General features: G+C 46.8%; 3 protein-coding genes across 4 annotated transcripts; 2 read left to right on the top strand and 1 right to left on the bottom strand.

Moving 5' to 3' along the window:
• Nucleotides 1-269: 269 nt before the first annotated feature.
• RHNO1 (RAD9-HUS1-RAD1 interacting nuclear orphan 1) lies at nucleotides 270-8,497 on the bottom strand. Its single transcript, XM_037064731.1, has 3 exons — nucleotides 8,436-8,497; nucleotides 3,275-3,526; nucleotides 270-1,573 (listed from the first exon to the last, which is right to left on the bottom strand). Exons 2-3 carry the CDS (start codon nucleotides 3,440-3,442, stop codon nucleotides 1,010-1,012), a joined length of 732 nt encoding a protein of 243 aa, XP_036920626.1. The 5' UTR covers nucleotides 3,443-3,526; nucleotides 8,436-8,497; the 3' UTR covers nucleotides 270-1,009.
• A 64-nt stretch (nucleotides 8,498-8,561) lies between these two features.
• On the top strand, nucleotides 8,562-21,520 carry FOXM1 (forkhead box M1). Of its 2 annotated transcripts, none has more exons than XM_037064732.1 (9): nucleotides 8,562-8,799; nucleotides 10,633-11,181; nucleotides 12,009-12,160; nucleotides 14,334-14,525; nucleotides 15,417-15,545; nucleotides 16,207-16,251; nucleotides 16,878-16,947; nucleotides 17,132-17,307; nucleotides 19,530-21,520. In XM_037064732.1, the coding sequence occupies exons 2-9, from the start codon at nucleotides 10,680-10,682 to the stop codon at nucleotides 20,553-20,555; spliced, it is 2,292 nt and encodes a 763-aa protein (XP_036920627.1). In that variant the 5' UTR covers nucleotides 8,562-8,799; nucleotides 10,633-10,679; the 3' UTR covers nucleotides 20,556-21,520. The 2 variants fall into 2 exon arrangements, with proteins under 2 accessions (XP_036920627.1, XP_036920628.1); XM_037064733.1 differs by having other exon boundaries at nucleotides 16,881-16,947.
• Nucleotides 21,521-23,433: 1,913 nt separating this feature from the next.
• On the top strand, nucleotides 23,434-26,470 carry TEX52 (testis expressed 52). Its single transcript, XM_037064630.1, has 2 exons — nucleotides 23,434-23,984; nucleotides 25,970-26,470. The coding sequence occupies exons 1-2, from the start codon at nucleotides 23,434-23,436 to the stop codon at nucleotides 26,262-26,264; spliced, it is 846 nt and encodes a 281-aa protein (XP_036920525.1). The 3' UTR covers nucleotides 26,265-26,470.
• Nucleotides 26,471-27,692: the final 1,222 nt, after the last annotated feature.

Genomic DNA, 27,692 nt, shown 5'->3' on the forward strand with positions numbered 1-27,692 from the left:
AGTGTGACCCTGAACATGGTTCATTACCTGTGCTTCAAATCCCCATCTATAAAGTGAACAGAATAATTTTTGCTTGTCTAGCTTGGCCAGAACCTGACACAGAAGTAGGTTCTTAAATTTAAGGGAATGGAGTTGAATGAGATGCTGTTTGTACTAGTGAAAGGACAATGGAGATATTTTGTTGACTGGGCAGTCCTACATTACATTAAGTAGTATTCTCTGAAAAGTTTCCACATTTATTTAAATAAATTTTAAAGTTACTCCAAGAAATCATTTTGCCATACTATTTAACATTTATAGATTTCTTTGGTTGGAAATAAAAAAATCAAAACAGCAAACCTAAGCAACTTACCCATGGCCCCTCTACCTCCTGGATTCTACCGTAGTCACTAAAACAGGGCTTGCTGCCCTTTCTGCCTCTTGCCTTTCAGCCGAAGAGCCAAGGTTGCACAGATGGCAGTTCAACTGTAAAGTCAGAGTTTGCTTAGCTTTTTTCCCCCAACTATCCAGTCATAGAGGAAGCTGCCACTGAGCCTGCCAGAGTTGGCACTCAAAAATTCAGAATGAATTAGTTTGAACAAGGTGATTAAAGGATTAATGACTAGTGGTTAAAGCATACAATTAAGAAAGAACTTCAGTGGAGGCGGCAATGTTGCTGCATTATTGGCAAGAAGAGTTCTCTAAAAACTTTCTGCAACCATTTATTTATACACATCTTAAACAGTTACTACAAGATATTTAAAAAATTTTAACAGTTCATACAAGAAAAATATAAAGTGAACTGTTTGTAACACTAAAAACTGTATTTTAAAAAGCAAATCTAGGACCTGAATTCCCTTATGACTCCAAGGCTCTGGCTAAAATGCCTTTTTCTATTGATGTTATTAGTGTTATTTTTACTTTGTTCTATTGATGTACTTCTCCTGTGACTCAGAAAAAAAATGACTTTACCAACTCTATGAAAACCAGCAATCAATTTCTTGAGATTCCTGATGTCTAAGAAATCCCGTCAGTTTTTCACAAGGAACTGACTTTTGTTCAGCTTCCCTCTCTCCCTGAGGTAAGTAAACAGGTGCTGTCGTCTCCTCCACGTGACCTTTACACCATACTTCTCTTCAGGAGTGTCTTTAACCAGAACTGCCCCAAGCTCCAGGCTCTCAGGAGTGCTGGTGGGAGGGGGGCAGCCTGGCAGGCTGTTTTCCCTCTGATCTGAGGGAACAGGCTCCTGCTTCACAGAAGATGACTCTGGGGTCTGGATATCAGGTGCAATGAACATATAAGGTAAGTTTTGAAGTGTATGTGCTGACAGTTCCTCACAGTGTTGAGGACTGAGCATTGGAGCTAAGGCCCTTCTGGACATGTCCTTTTCTGAATGACTGGGACACTCCCGGATTAAGGGGCTTCCAAGTGTGGTTGAACTAGAAGAAGGTGGTGGACTCTCGAATGTTAGATGTGCAAACTTGGAGGTGGTAAATTTTCGACTTGCATGTCTTGACTGGTCTTGATGATGACGTTTCCATCGCCTGTTGGGTAGGAACCAGCTATCTACTGTTGTATCAAACTGAGGTAATACCTAAGGATTTAAAAACAAAAAAGAAAAGAAAAGGTGAGAAGAGCCACATATCAAGTCCAAACCTAAAGGAAGAAGCTATTGGGTTGGCCAAAAAGCCTGTTTAGCTTTTTCCATAAAATAAAAGACAGTTTTCATTTTCAGCAATAACTTTATTGATTTGGATATTTTCAGTATGTCAGCTCTCTCCCCCATGGCATAACACTGATTGTTCTCAACTAATGTCTCGATTTGCTCACTATCAACTTCAACTGGTCTACCCAACCATGGAGCATCGTCCAGCAAATCTCGAGCATGAAACTTCACAAACCACTTTTAACACATTCAATCAGTCACAGCACCTCCTCCATACATTGCACAATCTTTTTTTGCATTTCAGTTGTGTTTTTACCTTTCTTGAAATAATAAAGCATAATATGCTGAAAATGTTGCATATTTTCTTCAATTTTCAATATTAAAAAGGCCACACAAAATTTACCAATTTTGATAACTTTTAAAAAAATACATGCTGACATGACAGCTGTCACAATACAATCTAACAAAATTGTTTCAAATGAAGTTAGAGACAACTAAGCGCTACTAGAGCCATCTTATGGAAAAAAACTAGACAAACTTTTTAGCCAACCCAAAATATACAATGACCAGACACTAGAATCCTAATTGGGACCCACTATTATAAGGGATACAAAATAAAAATATCTGTCTAATGGGGCATTAACAGAAAGCAATATGAGCTTTGGGCAATCTGTGCAATGTCTCTGGCTTTCAGTTTTCTCCTATGTAAGCAAGGGGATAATGCCTCTTTTTATTACACCATACAGCTGCAACCTGTTGAACTATCTTTAAACTTTGAGGGCAGAGACAAGCAGTCTTACTTCCCACTGACCCCAGCACCTAGTAGAAGGCCTGCACAAAGTCCCCCCGTTAAGAATGAATGACTGCATGCAAGAACAGGGAGATTGTAGATGGAAAGCAAGTAGCACAGGACCTGGCATATGTTGAGTTCTCAGTAAATGTTTATTCCTCTTCTTATCCACAGGAGCTTAACATTTAATTTTCTTCACAACTATGAAGCAAGTATTATGGTTCTCCTCAACAATCCTGAACAAATTATATTTATGAAGCACTCCTAAGCAGATTTTATGCTTTTGTCTGGTCTTTTTACTATACTACTTCCCAGACATGTAGTGGCTATATTCTCTTCCCAGGGCTTTTAAGCTGTCAAAACATGACATATACTGTTTCTGTGTGTGTGTGTGTGTGTGTGTGTGTTGGGGGGTATGGGGTTTCGAGGTTCAATCCATCAAACAGTAAATAGAGTACTTAGCTAAATACCTCTTCCACGAAGCTCAGGAAACAATCTCATTTTTTACTAGTTCTGCCATTTATCTGGCTGTCTCACCCAGCTACTGGATAGTGAAACTTTTATACTAAACTCTTTCAGATAAATGTGGGATGTGGGAGCGGGGGTAGAGACTCCAATTCCAACCAACCCAAGTTGGACTTTTCTTACTTTTCAGTTTAAACTTAGAAAAGGAGACATACCAGAAGAGATGGCTGACAACAGACGGAAAGAGTATATTGCCTCCTTGTCTTTGTGGCCATGAATCTTATTCTTCGGAGGCCCTGGTTAATGGGGCAGGCAAGTCAATGTTCTGAGTTGCCTAATAGAGTAACAGTCGAAGTAAGAATCCTATAGCCTACCCAGGAAGTGATGGTGGTGTGATCAATGGGCTTGCTGGGCACCTGTCTAGTGTGAGTGATGGGAAGCTGTGGCGATCCATATTGGTGTTTGGGGCCCTCCAGTGGCTGTTGGTGGAACTGCAGTTGGGCTTTCCGGGACGTCTGGCGGCGTTTTTTTCTGGGAGGCATCAATAGGTAAGTGGAGAGCAGTTAGTAACCACATGGTGCTGTTTGTAGTCAGGTACGGGGAGAGGCTCCAATTCCAACCCATACCTGCAGAGAAGAAACAAAAACTCTTCCTCATACTCTGTCAGCCAGTTCTAGTCTCAACTTACCACTCTACCAAAAGCTCTGGGGACTACACCAAGTTAAAACACAGTAGTTTATATTCGACAGTTGTTCAATGAACACTTTTTGAGTGAGCGTGTGCTCGGAATTTAGTCTACAACATCATTTACTGAGTGCCAAGCACTTGTAGAGACACAGAGGTCAGACTGTCTCTGTTTCCAAGAGCTGAGGGTCCAGCAGCAGGAGAGACCATTACAATCACGGGACCAAAGCCTCCACTCCGAGAGAGGCATTCTAGAGGAAGCCACACCTATACGAGCTACGAAGGGGAAGGGGAAGCCGCCGAAAAGCAGGGAGGGGACTCCAGGCTAAGGAGCAGCACAAACAAAGCACAGTGACATGAAGGAGCATATGAATTCAGGGAATCACAGACCACATGTAGCTGGACACAGGGTATGAAAAGATGAATTACAAAAATTGAGGCTGGACAAAAGGTCAGAGTTAGTTCAGAAAAACCAGGTGTACCAGATCAGTTTCAATTTTAGCCTAAGTAGTCAGTGAAGAATTTCAAACAAAATGATACAATCACACTTGGATTTTTTTAAGTTTTCACCCCAGATAATTTTGAACACACACAAAAACAGACTAAATAATATGAGCCTATCTATCACCCAGATCCAACAATGATCAACACATGGCCAATCCTGACCCATCCACACTCTCTACCTCTGTATTATTTGAAGAAAATATAACATTCCCAGTCATTACATCATTACCATTAACACAACATATATATGTATATATATATTTCTTAATATTATCAAGCATTCGGAAATGTTCAAATTTTCAATGATCTCATATATCTCATGATTGTTTTTTTTTAAAGATTTTATTTTTTTATTTATCTTTACAGGGGAAGGAGAGAGGGAGAGAAACATCAATGTATGGTTGCCTTTTGTGCGTCCCCTGCTGGGAGTTGGCCTGCAGGGAACTGGACTACAACCCAGGCATGTGCCCTGACTGGGAATTGAACCGAGATCCTCTGGTTCGCAGGCCCGCGCTCAATCCACTGAGCTACACCAGCCAGGGCTCATAATTGTTTTTTGTTTGCTTTTTGTCTTTTGGACAGATCGTCCTGGCAACAGTGTGAAAAGAGAAAACAAATACCCCAGAAGTAGGAGGGCCAGTTTTAGGAAGGGCGTGTGTAACCTAAATGAAAAATGACGAGGCCTGAACCTGGGCCATCAGTGGAGATGGGAGGCTGGATTCAGAGGCAGGGATAACAGGACCCAGAAAGTAATAAAAAGTCTGAAAAAGTACCCACTGAATTGAGTAACCAGATCAACTTTATTAACAGGTTCGTCATCATGACGGTGGGACAGAAGCCCCATGAATGCGATAGGTAGAGAGGTAAATCGGAGGTGCAGCTGAGCATGCTAGACCTAGAAAGTCACATAACGGGGTGGATTGGTTCCACTCTACCTTCGTGCTTCTTTCTTTTGGTCAACAGCAACAGCAAAAATAACATCCTCTGACTTATGTCACTAGGCAGATACAGGTATGGAAAAAAGGAAAAAGTCTCTACACTCAAGAAACTAACATTTTAGGGACAACACAGGGAATAAATGCACCTATTTACTCATTCAACATGTATTTACTGAGTGCCTACTCTGTGCTAGACACTGTTCCAGGTGCTATAAATACATACCAGAGAACAAAATTAAACCCCTGCTCTATGGCACTTAAAGCTGACTGGCTGCCCTGGCTGGTATGGCTCAGTGCATTGAGCACTGGCCTACAAACCAAAGCATTGCTGGTTCAATTCCCAGTCAGAGCACATGCCTGGGTTGCAGGCCAGGGCTCCAGTGGGGGGCGCACAAGAGGCAACTACACATTGATGTTTCTCTCCCTCTTTCTCCTTCCCTTCCCTCTAAAGATAAATAAATAAAATCTTTAAAAAAATGACTGCTATTTTAGACAGGGTTGTCAGAGAAAGCCTATCTGAAAAAGTGATATCTGAGCAAAGACTTGAATGAAGCGAGGAAGACAAGCAAACAGTAGAAAGATGTGAGCAAAGAATAGTCCAGACTGGGAGAATGGTAAGTGCAAAGATCACAAGGTGGGGTTATGTCTGACTCTTCAAGAAACAGTAACGTCAGCAGAGCTGCACTGGAAAGTATTGAGAGACAAGGAGCAGTCCATGTGACACTGGGCTTCCTCAGCGAGATTAAGGACTCTGGATTTGATCATTACTAATGTGACAGGAAGCCACTGAATGGTTCTGGACAGAGGAATAACATAATCTGATTTACACTTTGAAAGGTTAACTTGAGCACTGGCCATGTGGCTCAATTGGTTGGAGCATTGTCCCGTGCTCCAAAAAGGTTGCAGATTCAATCCCCAGTCCATGCACATACAGGAGGCAACCAATGATGCTTCTCTCTCACATCATTGTTTCTCTCTCCCTTCCTCTCTCCCTTCTTCTCTCTCTTAAAAGCAATGAAAAGATGTCCTCAGGTGAGGATTTTTTAAAATTAAAATAAATATATTCTTGGGTGAGGATTTATAAAAAAGAGTTTACTGGAGGTGCTTTGTAAGAAAAGGGAGGTTGGGAGGATGGGTGAGAAAGGAAGCAGGAGCCCAGTGAGAAAGCTGTGCTGCAGGGGTCCAGTGGAGAGGAGATGATGGTGGCAATGACTCCAGTGAGAAGTGCTAAAACTAACTAGCCTCAAGTGGACACTAGGTTGAGCAACAATTCTACTGTTTATGTAGGAACTCCTTTTCCACAAAGATTACCTGGAAAGTTTTCCCTCTCTTAAAACTTTAGAACTCTCCTTCTCTCTGAACAAATGACCTATTTCCCACTGCACAAAAATTACAGGAGAGACATCAAGGTTAATACATTTTCCAGAAATCATGCAAATCTGCATATATCTGCATCCATCCTCTTTCTTCTGTAATTAGAGATCAAGTTCCCTTTGCTTTCTAAGGCCTTTCCCTCTGGCTGTGCTTTGGAGCCTTCCTCATGCTCTACACCTTTTTTAGGCAATCATCTGCTCACATTTTGATAACCACTTAGATGGAGATGACTTAAATATTTATATATTCCGTTTAGAATTCTCCACACTTGGGACCCATATACCCCACTGCCTATTTGACAGCAACTAGATGTCTCAAATGCACTTCAAACTTAACATGTTTAAAACTGTATTCATGATCATTTCCCCTGCACCGCCACCACAAAAGTGACTATCTTCCAGGCGAATGGTATCATTCATCCAGTTATGCATCCAGAAACCCTGGTATTTTCCCTTCCCCTCTCCCATCAGACCCAACACCTCTTAAACATGTCTTCAATAAGGCCCCTTTTCCCCCTTTCTGTCTCTCTCCCTCTCTCTCCTCACCACCCTTCAGTTCTGACAATTCTGGCTTGGATAAATGCGATAATAGCCTAACTGCTCTATTCTAATTCCTCTGGCACCCCCTGCAGAGACCTTTTTAAAATGCACATCTGGTTCAACCTTAGCACCATCTTAGAAACCTTCGCACCATTACAGCCAAGTAGAGGAAGAAGCAAATATGCCAGCTGAGGAGCAAAAGAAGAGGCAGAGGTCCAAGTAAACCACTAGCTTGTGCACCCGTGGAAGCCACAGGAGCAGAAATAAATGAGGCCAGAGGCCTGGGACACTGGCACAAAGTGTTGGACTGCAGGCCTGCTATCCACAACTTCTCAATGAATCTAGAAAATACACGTAGTGTGATCGCCATGACCGCCTTTTGAGAGACCCACCCTGCTCTTACAAAACCAGTCCCTTTTGGTCCTTTGTCCTGGACCTGTGACATTCTGGACTGGTTCTATTCTCAGTTGTGGATGAATGTAATGTGTACAATAAATCATTTCTTCTGTCTTAGCTGAAGGGAAAAAAACGCATGTCTGATATTGACTCGCTTATGCTTAAAATTTTTGAGTTTTGCATAAGGACCAACTCCTTAGTTTGGACTAAGGTCCTGCTTCCTGCGGACCCCGCTTCATCTCACACCACACTCATTCGGGTCTCAGTTCAAGCTCCTCAGAGGTTCTTCAGCCTCCTACTCACCACACTCCCTCTTGCCACACAGCTTTCACACCTTAATCCCTTTGTTTTGAGGGTTTCCTTCCCTTTTTTTTGCATAAAGAGATCATATCTTACCAAGATTTAGTTCCTGAGAAAAGGCTTTCCTGGCCTACCTACGGCAAGATCTCCTTATTGTAGATACTCAAAGTTATCACTGACCTCTAATTTCTCACTTCACAGCTATAACCCTCCACTAGCTTTTTTGATTCTTGGAAAACCTCTGTGCTGCCTCTTTTCTCCTCTGCCATGGCGTCCTAGTAAGGCCTGGCACCTACTAGTAGGTGCTGAATAAAATTGGTTGAATAAATTAACAAAGTACTTTAAATAAAAAATTGGCTTTGGTCGGGGGCGGGGGTGGGTGAGACAGATCAGTATTTGAAGATTTGGAGCTGAGGTAAGGTGTGCAATTTTTTAAAAGCTGTTGGAAACTTTAGTAAGATTATATGCTGCCCTCAGAGACTCTCAATCTGGTCGGAGGAACTAAACGATCCTCGGTTGTTGGTACATGGTATACAAGTTTCCCCAGTAAGGAAATCAACCAGGGTAGACATCGAAAAGGTAGAAAGATCCCCAGGGAGGCGAGGAGGAGGGTCTCTGGAGTGATTACGGAAGCGACAGCACTACACGAGGGACCGCAGGCCCACCGGGCCGCCCCAGCGGCCGCCGCCGCCCCAGGTCCCCGCTGACCCGCCCTCGCCGGAGACCCGCGGGCACCTGTCCGGCGCCCTCCCAGCCTCCCACGGCTGCTCCCTACCCACGAGCCAGCCCAGCCGCCTTACCCGCCCGGCGGCGTCCTGGCGGATGATACCAGGGCCGCGCTGAGTTCGTCCCCGGAACGCGGAGACAAGGGCCGGCGCCGATTGGCGACGCTCCCTCACGTGACAGAAACGCTCCGTCGGCGCCAATTTCAAACAGCGGAACAAACTGAAAGCTCCGGTGCCCGACCCCACCCCCGGCCCCCGGCCTGGGACCCCCTCCCCTCCCGGGATCCCCCGGGATTCCCCACCCCTCCCGCATCGCCGGGGACCCGGCGGGCCTGGCGCGAGTCCCTGTCCGACACCCTGGCTTGGCCCCCAGGTCGGAGGAGCCTGGAGCCCGCCCTAGGAGCTATAGTCCAGCAGCGACCGCGACTGCAGTCGGGAGGTGAGTGGGAGCCGAGGTATGGAGGCTGAGGCCGGGTCCTGGCGCAGGCAGGGAGCAAGGTCTCGGGTGCCCCGGTCAGGGGATCTAGCAACAGGGCGCAGGACAGGAGTGGAGGTTTGAGGCCACTCTGTAAGGTCTGAGCGAGAGTGCAAATATTTCCTGCATCCAACCCCCTGGCCTGTCCTCATTTCGTTCTCAAAGCACCCTTTGACTTTCCCTGGATGCTTGACCTCTGCACCCTGCCTGCAGCCTGGAGAGGGCTTGGGTGGCCTACTTTCCTCCTAGGCAGACTGTGGCTGTGATGAAGACTGAGCTGACCCTGCTTTAAGTCAAAGACAGACCTGCCTGCACAGTCCTCTGCCTCCAGGTGCTCTCACCATTAAAACACACTGCCTCCACTCCAGCCTCTTAAAGGACCCTTCTGGGTTTTGAGAACCCTGGTCAGGATAGGGGTGGGTCAGAGGAGTCATTGGAGAAGGCTCCTGGGCTAAAGTGTTGGCAATGCTGAGATTAGAAGGGAGAATTAAGCCTTAGAAGATATCTTGGGGGAGGGGGGGGGAGGGAGGGGATAATAGTATCTACTATTGATGAGGGAGAGAGGGAGTCTTGATGAGATGGGAGATGGAAGTAAAACTGAGATTCAAAGGTAGAGGACATCTAGATTTAAAGGAAAGGGAGGAGTCAAGAGTGGAGAGGGTCTGAGAACTTGAAGCAGTGGGCAAATGTCATGAGTGTGACAATCATTTTTAAGGTGATATCAGATGTCCTAAAAAAGAGATAATCTGTTCCTTTGTCTAAATATCTCTAAATAAGATTACACAATTTTACATAATGGTACAGTATATATATCTATTAGAATCAACAAAGCGCAGCCCTGGCTGGTGTGGCTCAGTGGATTGAGTGCTGGCCTGTGAAACCAAGGGTCTCCAGTTTGATTCCTAGTCAGGGCACATGCCGGGATTTGCCACCTGGGGGTGTGTGAGAGGATCTGGCACATTGATGTTTCTCTCCCTCTCTTTCTCCCTCCCGTCCCCACTCTCTAAAAATAAATAAATAAAAAATATTTGTAAATCAACAAAGCACAAATTGTTAGGTAAAACTATTTTTTAACATTACACAACCACCTTAGCACATTGTTGGCAGCACATTGCAAGTATAACAGCCTGTGAAATGAATGGGACTCCTTTCTGTTATGCAGTGTACAATCTGCTCAACTTTGCCTTGACGTGACCAGCTTCCCTTTTACCTGGGGTCTTGTGAACTAGGGATGGTTTCTTCAGTGATGTGGCAATTGCCCAATGGTACAGTCTGCCTTTCTCCCCAGATTCTGTTGGCACCAATCCTTTTATTTATAAACTAAGGTGACATAAAATATGAAGGTTATATCCTAGAATGGATTATGGGATTAGGGTTTTGTCAGGGCTACTAATTACCAAATGCCCTCCTATCCCAGCATCCCTGTCCCTACAGTCACTGCGGGCAATCTGTATTTTACTAGGTGATATAGACATTCCTGCATTTTTGTAAGTACCCGGCTTGTTTCTGTAGCCAAACATTCTTAAGCTTCCAGGAGACATTTGTCTCGTGACAGTTGTCCAAGACATTCAACCCAATCCCACTTTTCCCATTTGAGTTGCTTCTGTTTGCTCCAGTTTCAGCTTTCTTTTGTTAGTGGAACTTATCTATTGTCTGAGGTCTTTACAAAGGCCTAGGGAGTGCTCACTTGGGCCTGTGGGCTCCCGCTCCTGGTCATAGGAAGAGGAATACTTCTCTCAAACAGAAGTTTCTTCTCGTCCTAATATTTCTCTTTCTGCCATTCCTTGCACTTTCCAGGGTCCATGCTTGTGATTCTCGATGGAGAGTGAAAGCACAGATTCACAATGAAAACCAGCCCTCGTCGGCCACTGATTCTCAAAAGACGGAGGCTGCCCCTTCCTGCTCAAAATGGCCCAGGTGAAACATCAGAGGAGGAGCCTAAGAGGCCCCCTGCCCAACAAGAGCCTAGTCAAGCACAGGCCTCCAAGGAGCTGGCACAGTCCACCTCTTGCAAGTTTCCAGCTGGGATAAAGATGATTAACCACCCCACCATGCCCAACACCCAAGTGGTGGTGATCCCCAACAATGCCAATATCCAGAGCATCATCACCGCATTGACCGCCAAAGGAAAAGAGAGTGGCAGCAATGGGCCCAACAAATTCATCCTCATCAGCTGTGGGGGAGCCCCCACTCACCCTCCAGGCCCCCAGCCTCAAACCCAAACCAGCAATGATCATAAGAGGACAGAAGTGGTCACTGAGACCCTGGGACCGAAACCTGCCTCTACAGATATGAATCTTCCTAGACCACCAGGAGCCCTTCTCGGGCAGAGATGGGAAAACTGTGGTATGTGGTCTGCGGGGCAAAGGTTTGAGGAGTTTAGCCTTTCCCCTTCGATGGCAAGGTAGCCATTGTAGTCATGTTGATGCCTAAAATAGAAGGGCATGTATCCTGAACCAGGGGAAAGTCATTCTGAAATCTTAACCCAGATTCTTTGGGCACTGTCCAAAGGTTTGTAATTAGTATTTGGGGCTCTTAGTTGCTTTCTTTATATTGGAAAAAGGTTTCTTTATTGTTTCTGTTTATCCTTCTTATTGACTGTATAAAGAAGTAGGAATTTTTCTCCATCTTAATAAAAGAGAATACTGAATGAAGCATGAGGAGGAAAAGTGGTTTTCTCTGTGTAGATACTGAATAGCTCTTTTTTAAAAATTTATTTATCTTTAGAAGGGAAGGGAAGGAGAGAGGGAGAGAAATATCAATGTATGGTTGCTTCTCGTGCATCCCCTGCTGGGAAATGGCCCCTGCTGGGAACTGGCCTGCAACCCAGGCATGTGCCCTGACTGGGAATCAAATCGCAGTCTTTTGGTTCGCAGGCCCGTGCTCAATCCACTGAGCTACACCAGCCAGGGCCCTGAATAACTCTTTTATAAGGTTGCTTTGACTGATCTCTAAGGCTCCATGTGGTCCAGATTGAAATGCACCTTGAACTATGCCCCTGAATTTCTCCTGAAATCCATAGTGGCATGGAGTACCTGAGGGCCACAGCATGTATTCCCTTGTCCCTGGAGGTAGAGCACTTGGAGAGGTGGTTCCCAAAGCACCGATCTCAATGGGCCCACGGGGCATCAGCCTAGACAGCTAAATGACATCTTGGCTTATTTCCCCTCTAGCTGGCGGTGAGGCAACAGGCTGCACTCTTAACAACAGCTTGACCAACATCCAGTGGCTTGGAAAGATGAGTTCTGACGGACTGGGTCCCTGCAACATCAAGCAAGAGATGGAGGGAAAGGAGAATCTGCACTTGGAGCAGAGTCAGGACAAGGTGAACTGTTCTGTCACTCACTAGGGAAATCAGAGCTCCTGCAGGGAACTTCTAAGAAGGGAAATGGATCAAGTGGCCTGTGCAGCAGAACTTCCAAGTGCTGCTATTAGCACTCAGCACAATTCTGTTTAACTTTTGAGCTACAATTCTGCTGGAGATCTTTCTCCTCAGTCTGGAAAAGTTGCTTAAGGGCAGATTCCTCTGGCTCGCTCTGTGCCATTAGCACTGAGTCTAGTACTCCACCCTTAGTAGGTATTCAGGAAATGGTGAGGAGCTCTTAGTTTGGAAAGCCACTTAAACTTTAAAAGAGCAACCCAACAATATGAACGGAATATAGCATTTTTAACCAGATAGTTTTCTTAGAAGTTACACTAATAGAAAGTAAAGTGAGTTAGATGTGAATTTTAAATTTTTCTGCAGCAATCTAAATTGATTTGACCCAATTATGTAGCCTGAGGTTGTTTCTCACAGTTGCTACATACTTAGATTTTGTTGTATAGTCCTTTTAATCATTCATTCCACAGACTTTTTTTTTTAAGATTTTATTTAGAGAGAGGGGAAGGGAAAGAGAAAGAGAGGGAAAGGAACATCAGTGTGTGGTTGCCCTTCATGTGTCCCCAACTGGGGACCTGGCCCGCAACCCAGGCATGTGCCCCAACCAGGAATTGAACCGGCAACCCTTTCTTTGGTTAGCAGGCCCACGCTCACGCTCAATCCACTGAGCTACACTAGGCAGGGCTCATTTCACAGACTTTAATTTTTTTTAAATATTTTATTTATTTATCTTTAGAGGGGAAGGGAAGGAGAGAGGAAGGAAACATCAATGTATGGTTGCTTCTTGTGCATCCCCTGCAGAGAACTGGCCCCTGCCGGAAACTGGCCTGCAACCCAAGCATGTGCCCTGACTGGGAATCGAACCACGATCATGTGGTTCGCAGGCCCGCGCTCAATCCACTGAGCTGCACCAGCCAGGTCTTCATTTCACAGACTTTAAAAGTGAATGTTCACACGGATATACACATACATAAAAATTTACCTGTTCAGTTAAAACTTGTGTACTTTTTAAAGTTATTTATATAAATATATAAATATAATAAACTTCATATACATATATTAATAAATATACAAACTTATAAATATAAGAAAGCTCAATATTTTTATTTATTTTTAAAGCTTAATATTTTTAAATGTGAATAAGTATTCACATTAACATTAATATTTAATTTTTATTTTTTTAAATATTTATTTATTTATTTTTAGACAGAGGGGAAGGGAGGAAGAAAGAGAAGGAGAGAAACATCAATGTTTGGTTGCCTCTCGTACGCCCCATGCCAGGGAACCTGGCCCGAAACCCAGAGATGTGCCCCGACTGGGAATTGAACCTGCAACCCTTTGGTTCACAGGCCAGCACTCAAGCCACTGAGCCGTACTAGCCAGGGCTTAACATTAGTATTTTAAAATGTGAATCAGATACTTGCCTAAGATGTAGTCAAATGTGTCCTTTGCAGACATTTTTCTCTCCTGCACTCAAAAATATTTCTGTCACACAAACATTGAAAGAAGATGGGTTTACTCACATCACATCAGGAGGAAGGATTGAACTAAGACCTTGGCCCCCAAGGTCTGGAAAATGGGTGTGGTTTGGTGTAAAATCACTGTTTTAAGAATTATAACATTACCCTGGCTGGTGTAGCTTGGTGGATTGAGCGCAGGCCTGCGAACTACACGATCGCAGTTCGATTCCCAGTCAGGGCACATGCCTGGGTTGCAGGCCAGTTCCCAGTGGGGGACGCACGAGAGGCAACCATATATTGATATTTCTCTCCTTCCCTTCCCCTCTAAAGATAAATAAATAAATATATATTTTTAAAAAAGAATTATAACATATACCCAAACTTTTCTGAGAGGTTTCAGCTACCTCTTTGAACAATATCTTCAACAAAATGAACGAAGACAGAAAATTGGGACTGGACTGGACCATCTCTAAGATGCTTTCTCATTCTGAGCTTTTATTCCATGGAATATTGGTCTCAGATGAGTTTGTTTCTAGTGTGATTTTTATGGATAAGAGGTTTCTCTAGGGAATGTTCTTCAAGGTGGGCTAGAGGAGGTCTGCGAGCTCTCTCTGCCATTCCCTTTCTCCTCCCCTCGGGTTTCTCACAACCCTCCTCAGGTTGCGGAGCCCCCAGGAGCACCGACACCCTGGCAGGACTCGGTGTCTGAGCGGCCCCCATACTCTTACATGGCCATGATACAGTTCGCCATCAACAGCACCGAGAGGAAGCGCATGACCTTGAAAGACATCTATACTTGGATCGAGGACCACTTCCCCTATTTTAAGCACATGGCCAAACCAGGCTGGAAGGTACTGTGTTCCAAAACAACCCAGGTTCAGGTCGCTCTAGCCTGGCAGTTGGTCTCCACAGGTGTGCAGCACTTGGTGTCTGGTGTGAGGGAGTGCCGAGTGCAAGGGTGCTAGAAAGGTACACAGTCGTGCCTTTCGGATTAGGGTTTGATGGACTTGATCTTGCTGAGTCCCGCAAAGTCATCATCATCAATGAGAACGCTGTGGCCACTTCATCTGTCACTACCTAAGGTTTACCATGACTCCTCAGTGTAGTGCCAAGCCCACTTTTGTGCTACATTGAATAGCAGCAGGAATGACTAAGTAGCTTTATGAAAAGAGCTTTTAAAAACAGTGCTGCCTTTGAGCCTCTAATGCCAGGTGATATTTCTGGAAGGCAGGGGGTTTTTCTTCACCTTATATATGGGAACACAGAGATGCCTGGGAGTCCCTGTGGCTCTCACTCGATATCAGAGCCACAGCTCAGGTGCTCTGACAGATACTCAGCTCCAAGCCAAATGTTTCTTGTTCTGTTCTCCTCACAGTAGAACCTTCCACTTCAGCCCCTTACCTCAACTAAATTTCCTAGTTTCTTAATTTTTTTACTCACCTATCTTGCTATTGATTATTGCTTCATAGTCTCAGTCCTCTTTCCAGGCCATTGACAGCTATCCAGGTCTTTTCTGTAACCACCACCTAAGAAATGGCATTGGCCTTTATCCCCGTAGGACAGAGGGATTATGGCTGAGGCTGGTAGCTCTACAGCTTGGAGGTCAGGGAGAGAGTCGGACACTTGTCAGAGCCTGTACTGGCTACAGTGGCTGAGATCTGAGGCTGGTTTCCACTTAGGAAACTTCAACAGTGGTGTTTCTGAATCTAAAGTAGCTGATTACTTGTTGTCTCTTCTTTCAGAATTCCATTCGCCATAACCTTTCTCTCCATGACATGTTTGTTCGAGAGACATCTGCCAATGGCAAGGTATCCTTTTGGACTATTCACCCCAGTGCCAATCGCTACTTGACCTTGGATCAGGTGTTTAAGGTGAGTGTCCTGATTTCATCTAAATGGGGCCAGAGTTGGAGGTTGCGAATCCACCTCAGGAGGAAACAATTGGTCCTCAGGATGATCTTATCTGATCTGGGGACAGTTAGAAGGCAGCCAGCTCTTGGGTGATTTGCATAGAACTCGCTGAATTGAGTACAGCTGACAAATACCAGATGATACTAGACCAGGCCCTGGAGAGGACCGCTGGGATCCAAGTAAGAGGACTTCCTGGGGCAGTGTTTCCCTAGCTGCCCTGTGGGTAAGGACAGCCTGGGATGCTTGTTAAAACACAACTTCTTAAGCCCCTGTTGTGGGGCTTTTGATTTAGTGGGCCTGGGATGGGCCCAGAATTATGTATTTTTAACAAGCATCTCAGGTGATTATTATGAAATCTAAGAAAACTTGTTTGTTTTTAAGGGAAAAAACAAAACCCTTCTATAGGCTGGAGACCAGAAACTGAGCCTGCAGAACAACTCTTCAGAAGCAATTGTTTTGGGATTTCAGAGTGCCCATAACTGTTCTGCTGGGAGGGACAGTTGTCCAGCATGGTTCTAAGCATCAAGCAGGAATAGATGTTTTTCCCAATGTGGTCAGACTGGTTGGCCATGCTGGTTGTAACTTCATCTCATTTCTCTCCCACAATGCCTGACCGCCACAGCCACTGGACCCAGGGTCTCCACAATCGCCCGAGCACTTGGAATCAGTAAGAGTCTTTCCCTCTGGCTCGGGGCTTAGCCTTGTTTTCCTTTCACTGCTTGGCATGGCTTTAGTGGAGAGGGACAAGACTCTCAGCAGGGGAAGGGAGCCTGTGGCCATGTGACTGCCACCCCTAAATGTAGAGCACCCCGAGCTTCTGGGAGTGAGGAAGTTTGTGATTGCCTTCTCATCTCCCCAGAAGAGGGCTCATGCCCACTTCTCCTCCCCCTTACGCAGCACGATAAAGGTACACTCAGCAGAGTGGGCATAGCAAGAGGACATGCCACAAGTTTGGTTCGAGCAACATCCACAGCACATGGCATAGGCCTAGCAGGAGGCCACATTTCCTTTCATTTTCTTTGCCACTCATAGAGCTCTGTGCTGCAGCATCCCATGGGGGTGGTGAGGACACATGAATGTGGTGTGGGACCTGCTACCGTACATCAGCATGCTGTCCACCTTTCCCACTAACCAGACCTCGGTGGCAGCGCTCACCTGCATCCTCCCAGAGTGGCTTTGCTTTCTGGGCTGTCAGGGAGCTCAGCGCATGGTACCAGAGCAGCCAGTGGGTTCTCCTACCTTCTCCCTGCTTATTAACCCAGGTTTCTTTCTCTTCCCATCTGCCACACACAGCAGCAGAAACGACCCAATCCTGAGCTCCGCCGGAATGTGACCATCAAAACTGAACTCCCACTGGGCGCACGTTAGTATGGGAGAGTGGGCCTCAGGCCTAATCCTTGTTCTGGGGGCATATCTTTAGGGGATCAGATTCCGGGATTCTGTACCTAGCTCAAAGGGATCTGAATCCAGAGGAGAGCACAGCTCCTGGGACTGAGAAGGGATGTGTCCCTGGACCCCTACCCCTTATCTCTCCTGTTTCCTTCTAGGGCGGAAGATGAAGCCATTGCTACCCCGGGTCAGCTCCTACCTGGTACCCATTCAGTTCCCAGTGAACCAGCCACTGGTGTTACAGCCCTCAGTAAAGGTGCCATTGCCCCTAGCAGCTTCACTCATGAGCTCAGAACTTGCCCGCCACAGCAAGCGAGTCCGTATTGCCCCCAAGGTGAGTGGCTTCTGTTTTCCCCAGAGGATTAGCTGCATTGTGCCTGTGTCTTGCAGCTGCACTCTACTAAGTGGTACTTGAGAAGCTCATAAATCTAGCTGGGTAGATAAGGCATAAAAACAAAGGAAAAATGTAATACCATTATGAAATCTAAAAAGGAGTCTGGGTTACAACGTAAGTATTGTCAGAAAGCCCAGTACATACTGATGAGTTTATAAGAATTCAGACAAGGTCCTTATGGTAGATGGGCAGGGTGGTTCAGGAAGAGTTTTCAAAGGAAGTGGTTTTTACAAACTAGTGGATTTGGATAAACAGACAAGCAGGGAGAGAGTATGGAGTCAGGAAATGCCAGGTTGTACCCAGTAGTAGTAGAGTGAACCCGTCAGTCCAGCTCAGGGTTTCTCAGCCTTGGTACTATTGACGTTTAGGGCTAGATAATTCTTTGCTTGGGGTGAAGTGCTCTGAAGGATGTTTACCAACATCCCTTGTCTCTCCTGGCTAGATGCCAGGAGCACCTCCCCACCAACCCATGAGAAAATTAAATGAAAATGTCTCCACACGTTGCCAAAGGCCCCTGGGGGGAGGGGTTGTCCAGGTTAATAAGCATCATTGGTCTAGTTTGAGAGGAAGGTGAAGAAGGTAAGTTAAGACCGTACTCAGATGGGCTACCAAACCCGGACCTAGCCTTCTAGAGTAGTTTTTGTGAGCAAGAGCTGACCTGTGAAAAAGGAGGGAAATGGCTCCACCCCTTCCACTGAGTTGTAAACAGAATGGGCTCTGGAGTTTACAGACTTGAGTTTGCTGGGGGTGGGGGTGGGGGTGTAATTATTTTTAAAATATACATAAAATTACACATACCACCACGCATAATTGTACATACGTACAGTATTGTGACTGTAGCATGTATATCGTTTTGTTTTCGTTAAGTCCTCCCCCCCTTATTTTTGCTTCCCCTCCACTTCCCCTCCCCCAACTTCACTTACACTACCCCTGCTCCTCAAGATAACCCACATTGGCACTTTACTATGCTGTCTTACATATTTTATCCATACTTAGTGTAGTAGACGTACATCCATAGCCACAGCCATTGTATCTATACACACATAACACACAGTGAACATTGAAAATGGGATTATATTACAGATACTTTCCTGCCTCATGGAAATTCTTCCAAGTCACTTGGCATAGCTCCAGCTCATTGTCCTTTGGTGGGCATGCAGTATTCCACGGTGTGGCTGTGCCGTCATTGTTCTAGCCCTTTCACTTTTATGGGCACGTTTTGTTTCTAGTGTTTTATCCCTATGAACAACATTGCAATAAATATCTTTGCAAGTATTTTCTTACCAGTGCTTTTATTTCTATAGGGTAAAGTCCCAGGCATGAGATTGCTAAGCAAAGAGGCATTTTGAATTTTACTAAAGATTGTTAGATTGCTTTCCAGAAAATCCGTGATAACTCACATTTCCACCAGCAATATACAACAAGACTAGTGTCTTTGCTAGCTATTGGTGTTATTAATCTTTTCAATACTTGCCCATCTAATGCGCATACAATTACTTCGTATTTCTTTGTTTATCAGTTAAGTGTGAGCATCTTCTTGTTATGTTTGGTTGCTTGGGATTGTTCACTGTGAGGTGCTTGTTCATGGATGTCACCTAGTTTTCATAGGGCTTTGTTAATGATTTGTAAGAGTTCTTTGTCATTAAAATGTTAACCTTTGTCTTTTATGTTGAAGTTTTTTTTACTTCTATTGTTTATTTCCTAAATTGGTTTGTAGTTTCTCTTGCCACAGTAAGATTTTCCAATTTAATATAGTCAAATACGCCTCTCTTTTTCTTACAGCTTCTGGGTTTCCAGTCTTGGCTAAGCAGGTCGCCCCCACCCTCAGATCATACATGCAGCCTCCTAGAGTCTCTTTCAGAATTTGTATGGTTTTAATTTTTCTTTTGTCTTTGTATGTAGTATAAAATAGGCACCAAATTTTATTTTTCTCAGCTAGACACTTATGCCAACACCATGTTAGATGCTCTCTCTTTTCCCCTGTAATTTAATTACCACCTTCACTGTGTATTCCCCTATGGAATAGTTTTTACGACTTGAAAAAGAGGATTGATAGCAGCATGTCATTTATTTCAGCCATCATCTCTCGTCCTGCCTGGTGACTTGGTTGAGTCTCAAGGCTTCGAGAGCTCCCTTTCACCTTGTCCCTGTTTCCCTTTCAGGTGCTGCTAGCTGATGAGGGGATAGCCCCTCTGCCCATGGCAGGGCCAGTGAAAGAGGAAAAGCTCCTGCCTGGAGAAGGGCTGTCTCCTCTGCTTCCAGTTCAGTCCATCAAGGAGGAGGAAACCCAGCCCGGAGAGGAAGCGCCACACTTAGGGAGGCCCATGAAGGTGGAGAGCCCACCCCTGATAGAGTGGCCCTCACCATGCCCATCTGTCAAAGAGGACCTGTCTCAATCCTGGGATGACTTGTCCCATTCTCCCACTCCAAGGCCCAAGAAGTCCTACAGTGGGCTCAGGTCCCCAGCCCGCTGTGTCTCTGAAATGCTCGTGATTAAACGGAGGGAGAGGAGGGAGATGAGCCGGTCTCGGAGGAAGCAGCACCTGCTGCCTCCCTGTGTGGATGAGCCTGAGCTGCTCTTCTCAGAGGCCCCCGGGACTTCAAGACGAGCCACAGAGCTCGCTCTCCCCTCAGAGTCCTCTGTGCCTGCCTCCCAGTTTGGCTACTCCCAGGAGGAGGGAGGACCTTTTAAGACACCCATTAAGGAGACTCTGCCCATCTCCTCCACCCCAAGCAAATCTGTCCTCCCCTTGACCCCCGAATCCTGGAGGCTTACACCCCCAGCCAAAGTCGAGGGGCTAGATTTCAGCCCAGTGCGAACACCCCAGGGTGCCTTTGGCCCGCTACCTGATTCCCTTGGGCTGACGGATCTCAGTGCCACCCCACTGAAAAGTATCCCCCTCTTTGACTCACCCCGAGAACTCCTCAATTCTGAACCCTTTGACCTCAACTCTGGCCCCTTCAGCAACTGTTCACCCTCAGATAGGGAAGTCCCCAAGCCAGGCTCCCCCGAACCACAGGTTGCCAGCCTTTCAGCCAACCGCTCCCTGACAGAGGGCCTGGTTCTGGACACAATGAATGACAGCCTGAGCAAGATTCTGCTGGACATCAGCTTCCCTGGCTTGGAGGAGGACCCGCTGGGCCCTGACAGCATCAGCTGGGCTCAGTTCATTCCTGAGCTACGGTAGAGACCTGAACTGCCCCTTGCTGCTCATGCTGTCCACTCTTCTGGGCACTGTGTGGCTGGGCCATCCTTGGCTTCTGAGTGAGGACAGCAAGCAGAGACCGTCCTCTAGCCCCTGGCTATGCCAAGGCAGACATAATGCCACAGCCACCATTGGGCCCTCTGCAAGCCTTGAGGCCCTGGTGACTGGATTCTGTGCCACTCTATGCTCCACTAGAAAAAATGGTTCCTCACTCTCCCTGCGAGAGCTGAAGTGTGGGCATAGCAGAAACAAGGGTGAAAAGAGATTAGGAACTCCCAAAACGATTTGCATCCTGTGCCCAGCAGTCTTGTCTTCCCTGCTCCTTGGAGGGTGCCCTTGTAAATAGTATATATCCTCCAAGCTATCCTCTAATTTTAAATGCAAGCTTATTTCCTTAGATCATTATCTACAGACAACCAGAAGGTGGGTAGGGTGACAGAAGTTTCAGTTTGCCTCTGTTCCTGGCTTTTAGTTCCTAGAGAAGGGGGGACCTGGAGTGCATGGTTTCTTCCAGGCCCAAGGCACCTGCCTCGAGTCCTTTACTGTAGGCACACGAACAAGTAGATCCCTTGGCAGGACCCCTGTTATTGCCCCTCCCTCCCATCTCCCCATCTTTCCAAGTCAGCTTTCCTGCAAGTAGAAATCCTGGTAAAAATGGCCTTTGTAATATATCAAGAGTTGAGTTCGGGGTGGGGGATGGATGCGTCTGAAGCAGAGTGTGCAGGCCCTGATGTGCACCTGTGGACATTTCTCTGATACTGTCCTTAATTATGCCAGAGAGACTAGCACTGATGGGAACTTGGCCCGAGGCCTTGGAGGCTAAAAGGGCCCTGGCTGGCCTGGCTTCTCTTTGCAGAGAGCTACCCAAGGGCCCAGCTGATCACATGCATGTGAGCCAGCTCAAGAACACTACTGTAACTACTATTCAATAAAATCCAGGGTGGAAATGTCAGTCTCGGGTGTGTTGGCATCTGGTCCCAATGGCATAAGGAGGGATTGGAAAAGAATGTGGGTGATGATTAAGATAGTAGAGCAAGGCCTGAAGCCAACATGAAGCACTTGAGTGTGATGGGCTTTGGTGTGGATCACCCCCTACAGACACACAGCCTTTCTAGCACAGAGATCCGCAGCTTTCCCATTACTGTTCTTGCAGTCAGTCCCCCAAAAGGGAAAGGAGGACAAGCAACTTGAAAAAAAGGATTGGTAGCAGCATGTCATTTATTTCAGCCATCATCTCTCGTCCTGCCTGGTGACTTGGTTGAATCTCAATATTCAGCTTTCACTCTCCCTGCGAAAGCTGAAGGGTGGGCATAGCAGAAACGGGTGAAAAGAGATTAGGAACTCCCAGAATATTAAGAAAGGTGGGTCCAGTTACAGTTACCTCATGACCACCTCTATTTCCACTCCAAGTCCTAAACGCCTGCCCTGCTTTTCTCCCCAGGTTTCCCTAAGCAAGTCCCTCCCCAGAAGAGCTCCCATTACCACCTCTCAAGTCAGAACTTGTCTCTTCCCCAGCCGTCTCACTTGAGATAGCCAGGGCCCAAGGGCCTAATGAGCCCTCCTCCCTTCATCACCACCCAGGAAACATCACCATAGCAACCCCAACAGCAAACAATGCTGCCAGTAAAGTCTTCCCTACAAACCTGCCTCTCCTGGCAATCAGGTCCAGAAGTACAATGGCCTCTAGGCCAGGAAGATCAGCTAGAGGTTGGGGTAATCCATCCCCTGTCAGAGAACCCTTCCTGCAGGTAGGGGGTAGGGCCCCATCTCTGAGGCCTACTTTTTTGTACCCACACTGGGCTAATGACTCTCCCCCTGGTCAAGTAGGGCATGCTTTCTCCAGGGCAGCAGATCTTCCAGCCCAGGAACTCTGCTGTCCTCCTCTCTTGGTCCTATGCTACTGTGAACACAGCTCAGAACAGAGGAGAGGAAATGCCTGGTTATTACATTTGGACCAACCCACTGGGTGGTCACATAGAAATGATTTAGCAGGCATCTAAATGTTGGCCCCAAGAAACAGGTGAGTTTTTAGAACAAGAAAAGTCCTAGGAATGGACATGAGGGAGAGGCATTTTCGAAGAGCACAGTTCATGGTCAGTGCAGACAGATGACCAAGGTCCCAGCTCTGCTGGTCACTCACTCAGCACTTTGGGCAAGTTATTTAGTGTGTTTCGCTTTTTGCATCTTTGAGATGAGGAGCATACATAACACCTGCTCATAGGGTTGTGAAAATTAAATGAGATGTGGATACATATTTAGCACAGTGCCTACATATTTGCTACTATTTATTTCATGGTGGTTGGGGCACAGAAAAGGTAAGGGACCAACAGTCTAGATGCTTTCTATATTTGCTTGTATTTTAATGAGAAGCACAATGCACCAATGACAGCAAAAGGAGTAATAGGAGGAGTCCAGGTAGGAAAGCACCCAGGCTCCATTCTCTGGAGAAAGATTTCCCTTCAACACTTGGCTTGGTACGAGGCAGTTTGTCCTCGGGGTTTCCTCAGGCCTGATGTGCCCTGCTGGGAGCACAAGTTCCTTGGCAGGGATGTTGGGGCACCAAATGAAGAGGAGGGGTAAAGAGTGGGAAAGTTCAAGTTGAGGGTAGGGGTGGGAATCAAACCCCAAATCTGGTAGATGGAAAGAGAATTTCTCACAGTAGCTGAAAGGCCTCTGAGAATAATATGGAGCCGTGGTAACTCTTGGTGGTCAGGGCAAGAGCAGAGACCTGGCTCCCTGCCAGGCCATCAGTGTCCTGAATAGACTCCTGGGTCTGGAGGAGGCGGGCAGCTTGTTTCCTCTGGGGCTGCCCCTGGGAAGGAGAGCAGAGTGCCCCCAGACTCCCTTTGTCTCTCTCCAGATGGTCCAGGTGAGTGAGCCTCTCCGGACCCTCTGCATGCGGGCACAGCGTGAGTTTCTCCTCCCGGAGGAGCCCTGGGAGTTGCCCGGCTTCACTCCACAAGTCTACCACCAGCTGGCCCTGAAGCTGCCACCCTGCACAGACATGAAGTCCAAGGTGCGCCACCGACTAATCCACCCTTGGAAGAATGAAGCGCAGCACACCTGGGGCTTTCACACATGGCTTGATGTGGGACAGTTGCCCGCCACCTTTCCCACCAGGCCCGACAGGCCCTATGACAGCAATGTCTGGCGCTGGCTGACAGACTCCAGGGCCCACCGCCGGCTCCCAGCAGAGCCCTGCATTCCCCCTCCCTCCTGGATGGGCCAAAACAGCCTTCTAACTTTCATCAGCTGTAATCCTATCTTCTTGGACATGAAAAGGAAGAACCAGGTGATTCTCAGGACAGTGAAGGAGCTAAGAGAGGTGGAGAAACTCAAGCTGAGGAGTGAAGCAAGGGCACCTCCACTTGACACCAATGGGAACATCCTGCCACCAAAGGACTTCAAGAAGTAAGAGGCACTCCTTCCTCAGGGAGCTCACACACTATCCATCTGCAGGTGACCCCTCCCTCCCTGATTCCTGTTTCTGGTATCTAATTGGTACTCTAACCTTCCCAGCTCTAGTCATCTGAAAACTAAACTCTTGAGGGAAGGGATGGAGGCAAGGGAAGGACAGCCAAGGAAGGGGCTCAATTATTTAGCTAACAATAAGGAAATACAACTATATTCTTAACACCTGCTATAGACCCTGGGGATACAGAGAAAGTCATTCAATCCCTGCCCTTGAGGAGCTTGCAAAAGGCAGACATGACATACATTCGAGGAAAGACAGCTGTCAATGCAAGCTCATACATGCTAAGAGCTAAGTGTGAGACAGAGTGGGTGTTGTAAGGATGTCAGTCATTAGTGGAAAGAGCTGGAGTCAGAAACTTGGATTGCTTAGCTTTTCTGACTCAGTTCCATCGTTGAAAACACAGGGATGGTAAATACCATGCCTTCCTTAACAGGTGAAGATAAAATGGGTTAATGAATGTACAGAAGCACTAAACAAAAAATAGATGTTATAACAGAAATTCAGAAAAGGGGGGGAGGAATTGCTGTAGGCTGTAGCATCCCCCTCAGGAAGGCTTCATGGGTGGGAAGCCTTCAGAAAGCAGAAAGGAGGGGCTGGAGGGCTGACTGAAGTGAGCAGGCACAGGAATGCCAAAGCGAAAGGAACCAGTGGCGAACCCTGCAGCTCCCTTCCCACCCCTGCCATGGTGGGAACTCACTTGGCATGAGTGCCAGGAAAGGGGGCAATGAGTAAGGATAGAATGTCTCGAACTCCAATCCCAAGGGCAGTAAGAGAAACACTGAGGGGTTGGAGGGTTGGCTGTGGAGATGCGTACACTTAAAAAAACTGCCCATGACTGGTGATTTTATGAGAAGATTATTCAGGACCTTGGACTTCTCTCTACTGTCCCTGCAGTGAAGATTGCTGATGGCTAATGTGTATCAATACCAGGCCGAGAAATGTGCAGGAGACTTAAATCACTCCTCAAAACTGGGTCAAATGACAGGGCCAGATGTTGTGTCATCCCTTTTAAACAGCTCTGCGAGGGGTTAAAATAAGTTGTTAAAGTGGCTCCACGTCCACGAGAGAGCACTTTCTGGGCACGAGAAACCTAGAGTATTTCAGACGTCAAGATACTTTTGATCTTGCCGGGAAATAGAACATTTACATGCAAACCCAGCCATTCTCAACTCTGGTAGTGCCTGACGACCATCTCGATCATCTCGGCCTCTGTAGAAAAATGTCGAGGTTGGAGCCCCTCCTGGGAGGCTCTAACCTACTTGGCCTGGGGCAGCCTGGGCATGGTATGTTTTAAAAGCTCCTGAGGGTGATTCTGATGTGCAGTCGGGCCTGAGAACCTCTCATGTAACCGAAGACAGCAAACAGGGCCCATCTTCTGAACCAGGTGCGAAGCAGGTTGAGGCACAGGAAATCTGCCACTACTCAACCATGGTTTTTACAGAGCCAGTTTCCCACGTCAGCTCTAACACTGCAGACCTGCCCGAGAGGGAGCTGCCAGACCAGGTGTCTGGAAGGCGGCAGTGCGGAGCGGGAAGGGCTCTTGGGTAGTAGTATCACGTTAACCAGTGAGGAGGGGAGCACGTGCGCTGTGTTCATCTGCCTCTCATGAGCCCTGTGTCAGTGAAAGAGGTGAGACTTGAAGAGTAGTTAGAATCTGGATAATGATATGGCAGTCAACATGGCAAAAGGATGAAAGATTGACCAGCCAAACATGATTATTCCAGCCCAATGCAAAACACACGCAGGGTACAGGCCATTTGGAATAGATCAATATCCAATTAGGAGATGGGAGAGATTCCCTACAAGCCCATTGATCATAGCTTATGGAGTCCTGCCTCCTGCTCTCCCATCTCATCCCTTCCACTGTGCCTGATCTCCCCTTTGACCTCCCTGTTCTCTCCACACCCTTGCCCCCCAACAGGTACCAGCACATCTCAGCTGGTGGAAGGTTAGAACCCCTCGGCCTCCAGCTTCTACCCAACCCACTTCCCAATAATTTTGCCAGGAGCTGGCCCTGCCCGAACCCTGTGCCTCATTACCAGGAGAAGGCGCTAAAGCTGGCCTTGCTGCCAAGGGCGCCCCTGACACAAGACCTAGTGAGGAATTACCAAACCTTGATAGAGGACCGCATTGCCTTGCCCATCCACTATCTCTCCAAGGCACAGCCCAGCAAAGCTTTCTCAAGGAAGAGAAAGAGAAGATCTGCACATACCTAGAAAATCCTCCAGATGGATGGGGACCATGGTGGGCTCACAGACCCCTAGGCTCCAGTGTTCTCGACCAATGTTCCTTAAGCAAGAAGGCTTTGAGGTGGCTGGACTCTGGCTTCTGCAGAACAGAGCCTCTCCACCAACCCCTCCAACTTCAAGCCATCTTTGTAGTCCAGACTCCTTGAGATACTACCAAAACTCTAAATTGTTATGTCTTCCTTGGAGGACTCTCCTAGCAAGTGGGAGAAATGGGGGAGGGGAGTGGGGAGAGCAGAGTGGGGATCCCATTCCGAGGGACAGAATGAGGAGTGGGCAGGAAGAAGGTGTGCGGTCAGGGAGGGCTGGGGGGAAGAGGCACTCTAAGAAGTGTAGGTAAGGAGTTACCTCCACTCTCATAGCCCACTGGAGCAAGACTGGGATTGGTCAGAGTACAGGGTGGTTTTTAGGCAAAAATAACTTCAGTTCCACCCTTCCATGGACAATTTGATGTCTGAACAAAGACCGGAAGCAATTCTGTTGGGTTGCAGGTCCTACACAGGATTTGGGGGAGCAGGGGTCAGGCCACGGCTTGTGCCAGAAGATGGCAGAGTCAAGTCTGAGGAAGGCTGACCAGGTCTCCTATAAGGGACAGGAGAAGAACAAGGTAAAGGTCAGACTGGTTCCCCTGGGGCATCACCTTAGGGCCTTGGGCCTATGCTGCAGGTGACCCAGATTTCTCAACTTCTACAATTTGGTGTCAGGGACAAGTGGCCTAAAATGGGAGCAGGCAAACCATATCAGTCAGAGACGTGCTGCCCCAAGTTGGGTGGAGTTTAGGTAGGAGAGGGCCTGAGGGAGACCTGGTAGAGTTGGCAGTGGGGAGGCAGCTGGGAGGCCTCTGAAGAGAAAGCCACCTCACCTCTTCTTGTCCTTGTCAAACCCCAAATATTCCCCAGAAGGGCTTCCCTTGGCTTCCTTCCCACTACCTCTTTGTCTCTACCTTTCTCAAGCCCTGCAGGCACCTAGGAATCAAAACACCACAGGGCTCCAGTCCTGGTTAACCATCTACTAACCAGCTATGTGACCTTTGGGAAGGTCATTGGTCCCCTCAGATTTTCAATTTTTTCATGTGCACCCAGGAGCCACTAGGGTATGAATCGGTGGAATAAGTAAAATCACATAAATGAGGTCTCTGCAAAGTGTCTGGCACATTGTAGACCCTCTGTAAAGAAAGCTATGAACCATTGCCCCTAGAATAAAAGTAAAAAATGAATGGAATATTACATATTCATAAAAAGGAATGAAGTACTGATCCATGCTACAATGTAAATGAACTTTGAAAACATTGTACTGCACCAAAGAAGCCAGAAAAGGCCACCTATTGTATGATTCTATTTATATGAACTTCATGTGTTTGAGCAGGCAAATCCATAGAGACAAAAGGTAAACTGATAA

Source organism: Sturnira hondurensis, unplaced genomic scaffold, assembly GCF_014824575.4.
Source record: "Sturnira hondurensis isolate 20B ecotype Veracruz unplaced genomic scaffold, ASM1482457v3 Scaffold0015509, whole genome shotgun sequence".
Taxonomy (NCBI): Eukaryota; Metazoa; Chordata; class Mammalia; order Chiroptera; family Phyllostomidae; genus Sturnira; species Sturnira hondurensis.

Bases quoted from the DNA above. Each gene is read 5' to 3' on its own strand.
- RHNO1 (XM_037064731.1), bottom strand. From the start codon at position 3,442: ATGCCTCCCAGAAAAAAACGCCGCCAGACGTCCCGGAAAGCCCAACTG. The intron at 1,574-3,274 runs GTAGGCTATAGG...TTAAATCCTTAG, and splicing joins ACACCACCATCACTTCCTGG to GTATTACCTCAGTTTGATAC.
- FOXM1 (XM_037064732.1), top strand. From the start codon at position 10,680: ATGAAAACCAGCCCTCGTCGGCCACTGATTCTCAAAAGACGGAGGCTG. The intron at 12,161-14,333 runs GTGAACTGTTCT...AACCCTCCTCAG, and splicing joins TGGAGCAGAGTCAGGACAAG to GTTGCGGAGCCCCCAGGAGC. The intron at 14,526-15,416 runs GTACTGTGTTCC...CTCTTCTTTCAG, and splicing joins TGGCCAAACCAGGCTGGAAG to AATTCCATTCGCCATAACCT.
- TEX52 (XM_037064630.1), top strand. From the start codon at position 23,434: ATGGTCCAGGTGAGTGAGCCTCTCCGGACCCTCTGCATGCGGGCACAG. The intron at 23,985-25,969 runs GTAAGAGGCACT...GCCCCCCAACAG, and splicing joins CCACCAAAGGACTTCAAGAA to GTACCAGCACATCTCAGCTG.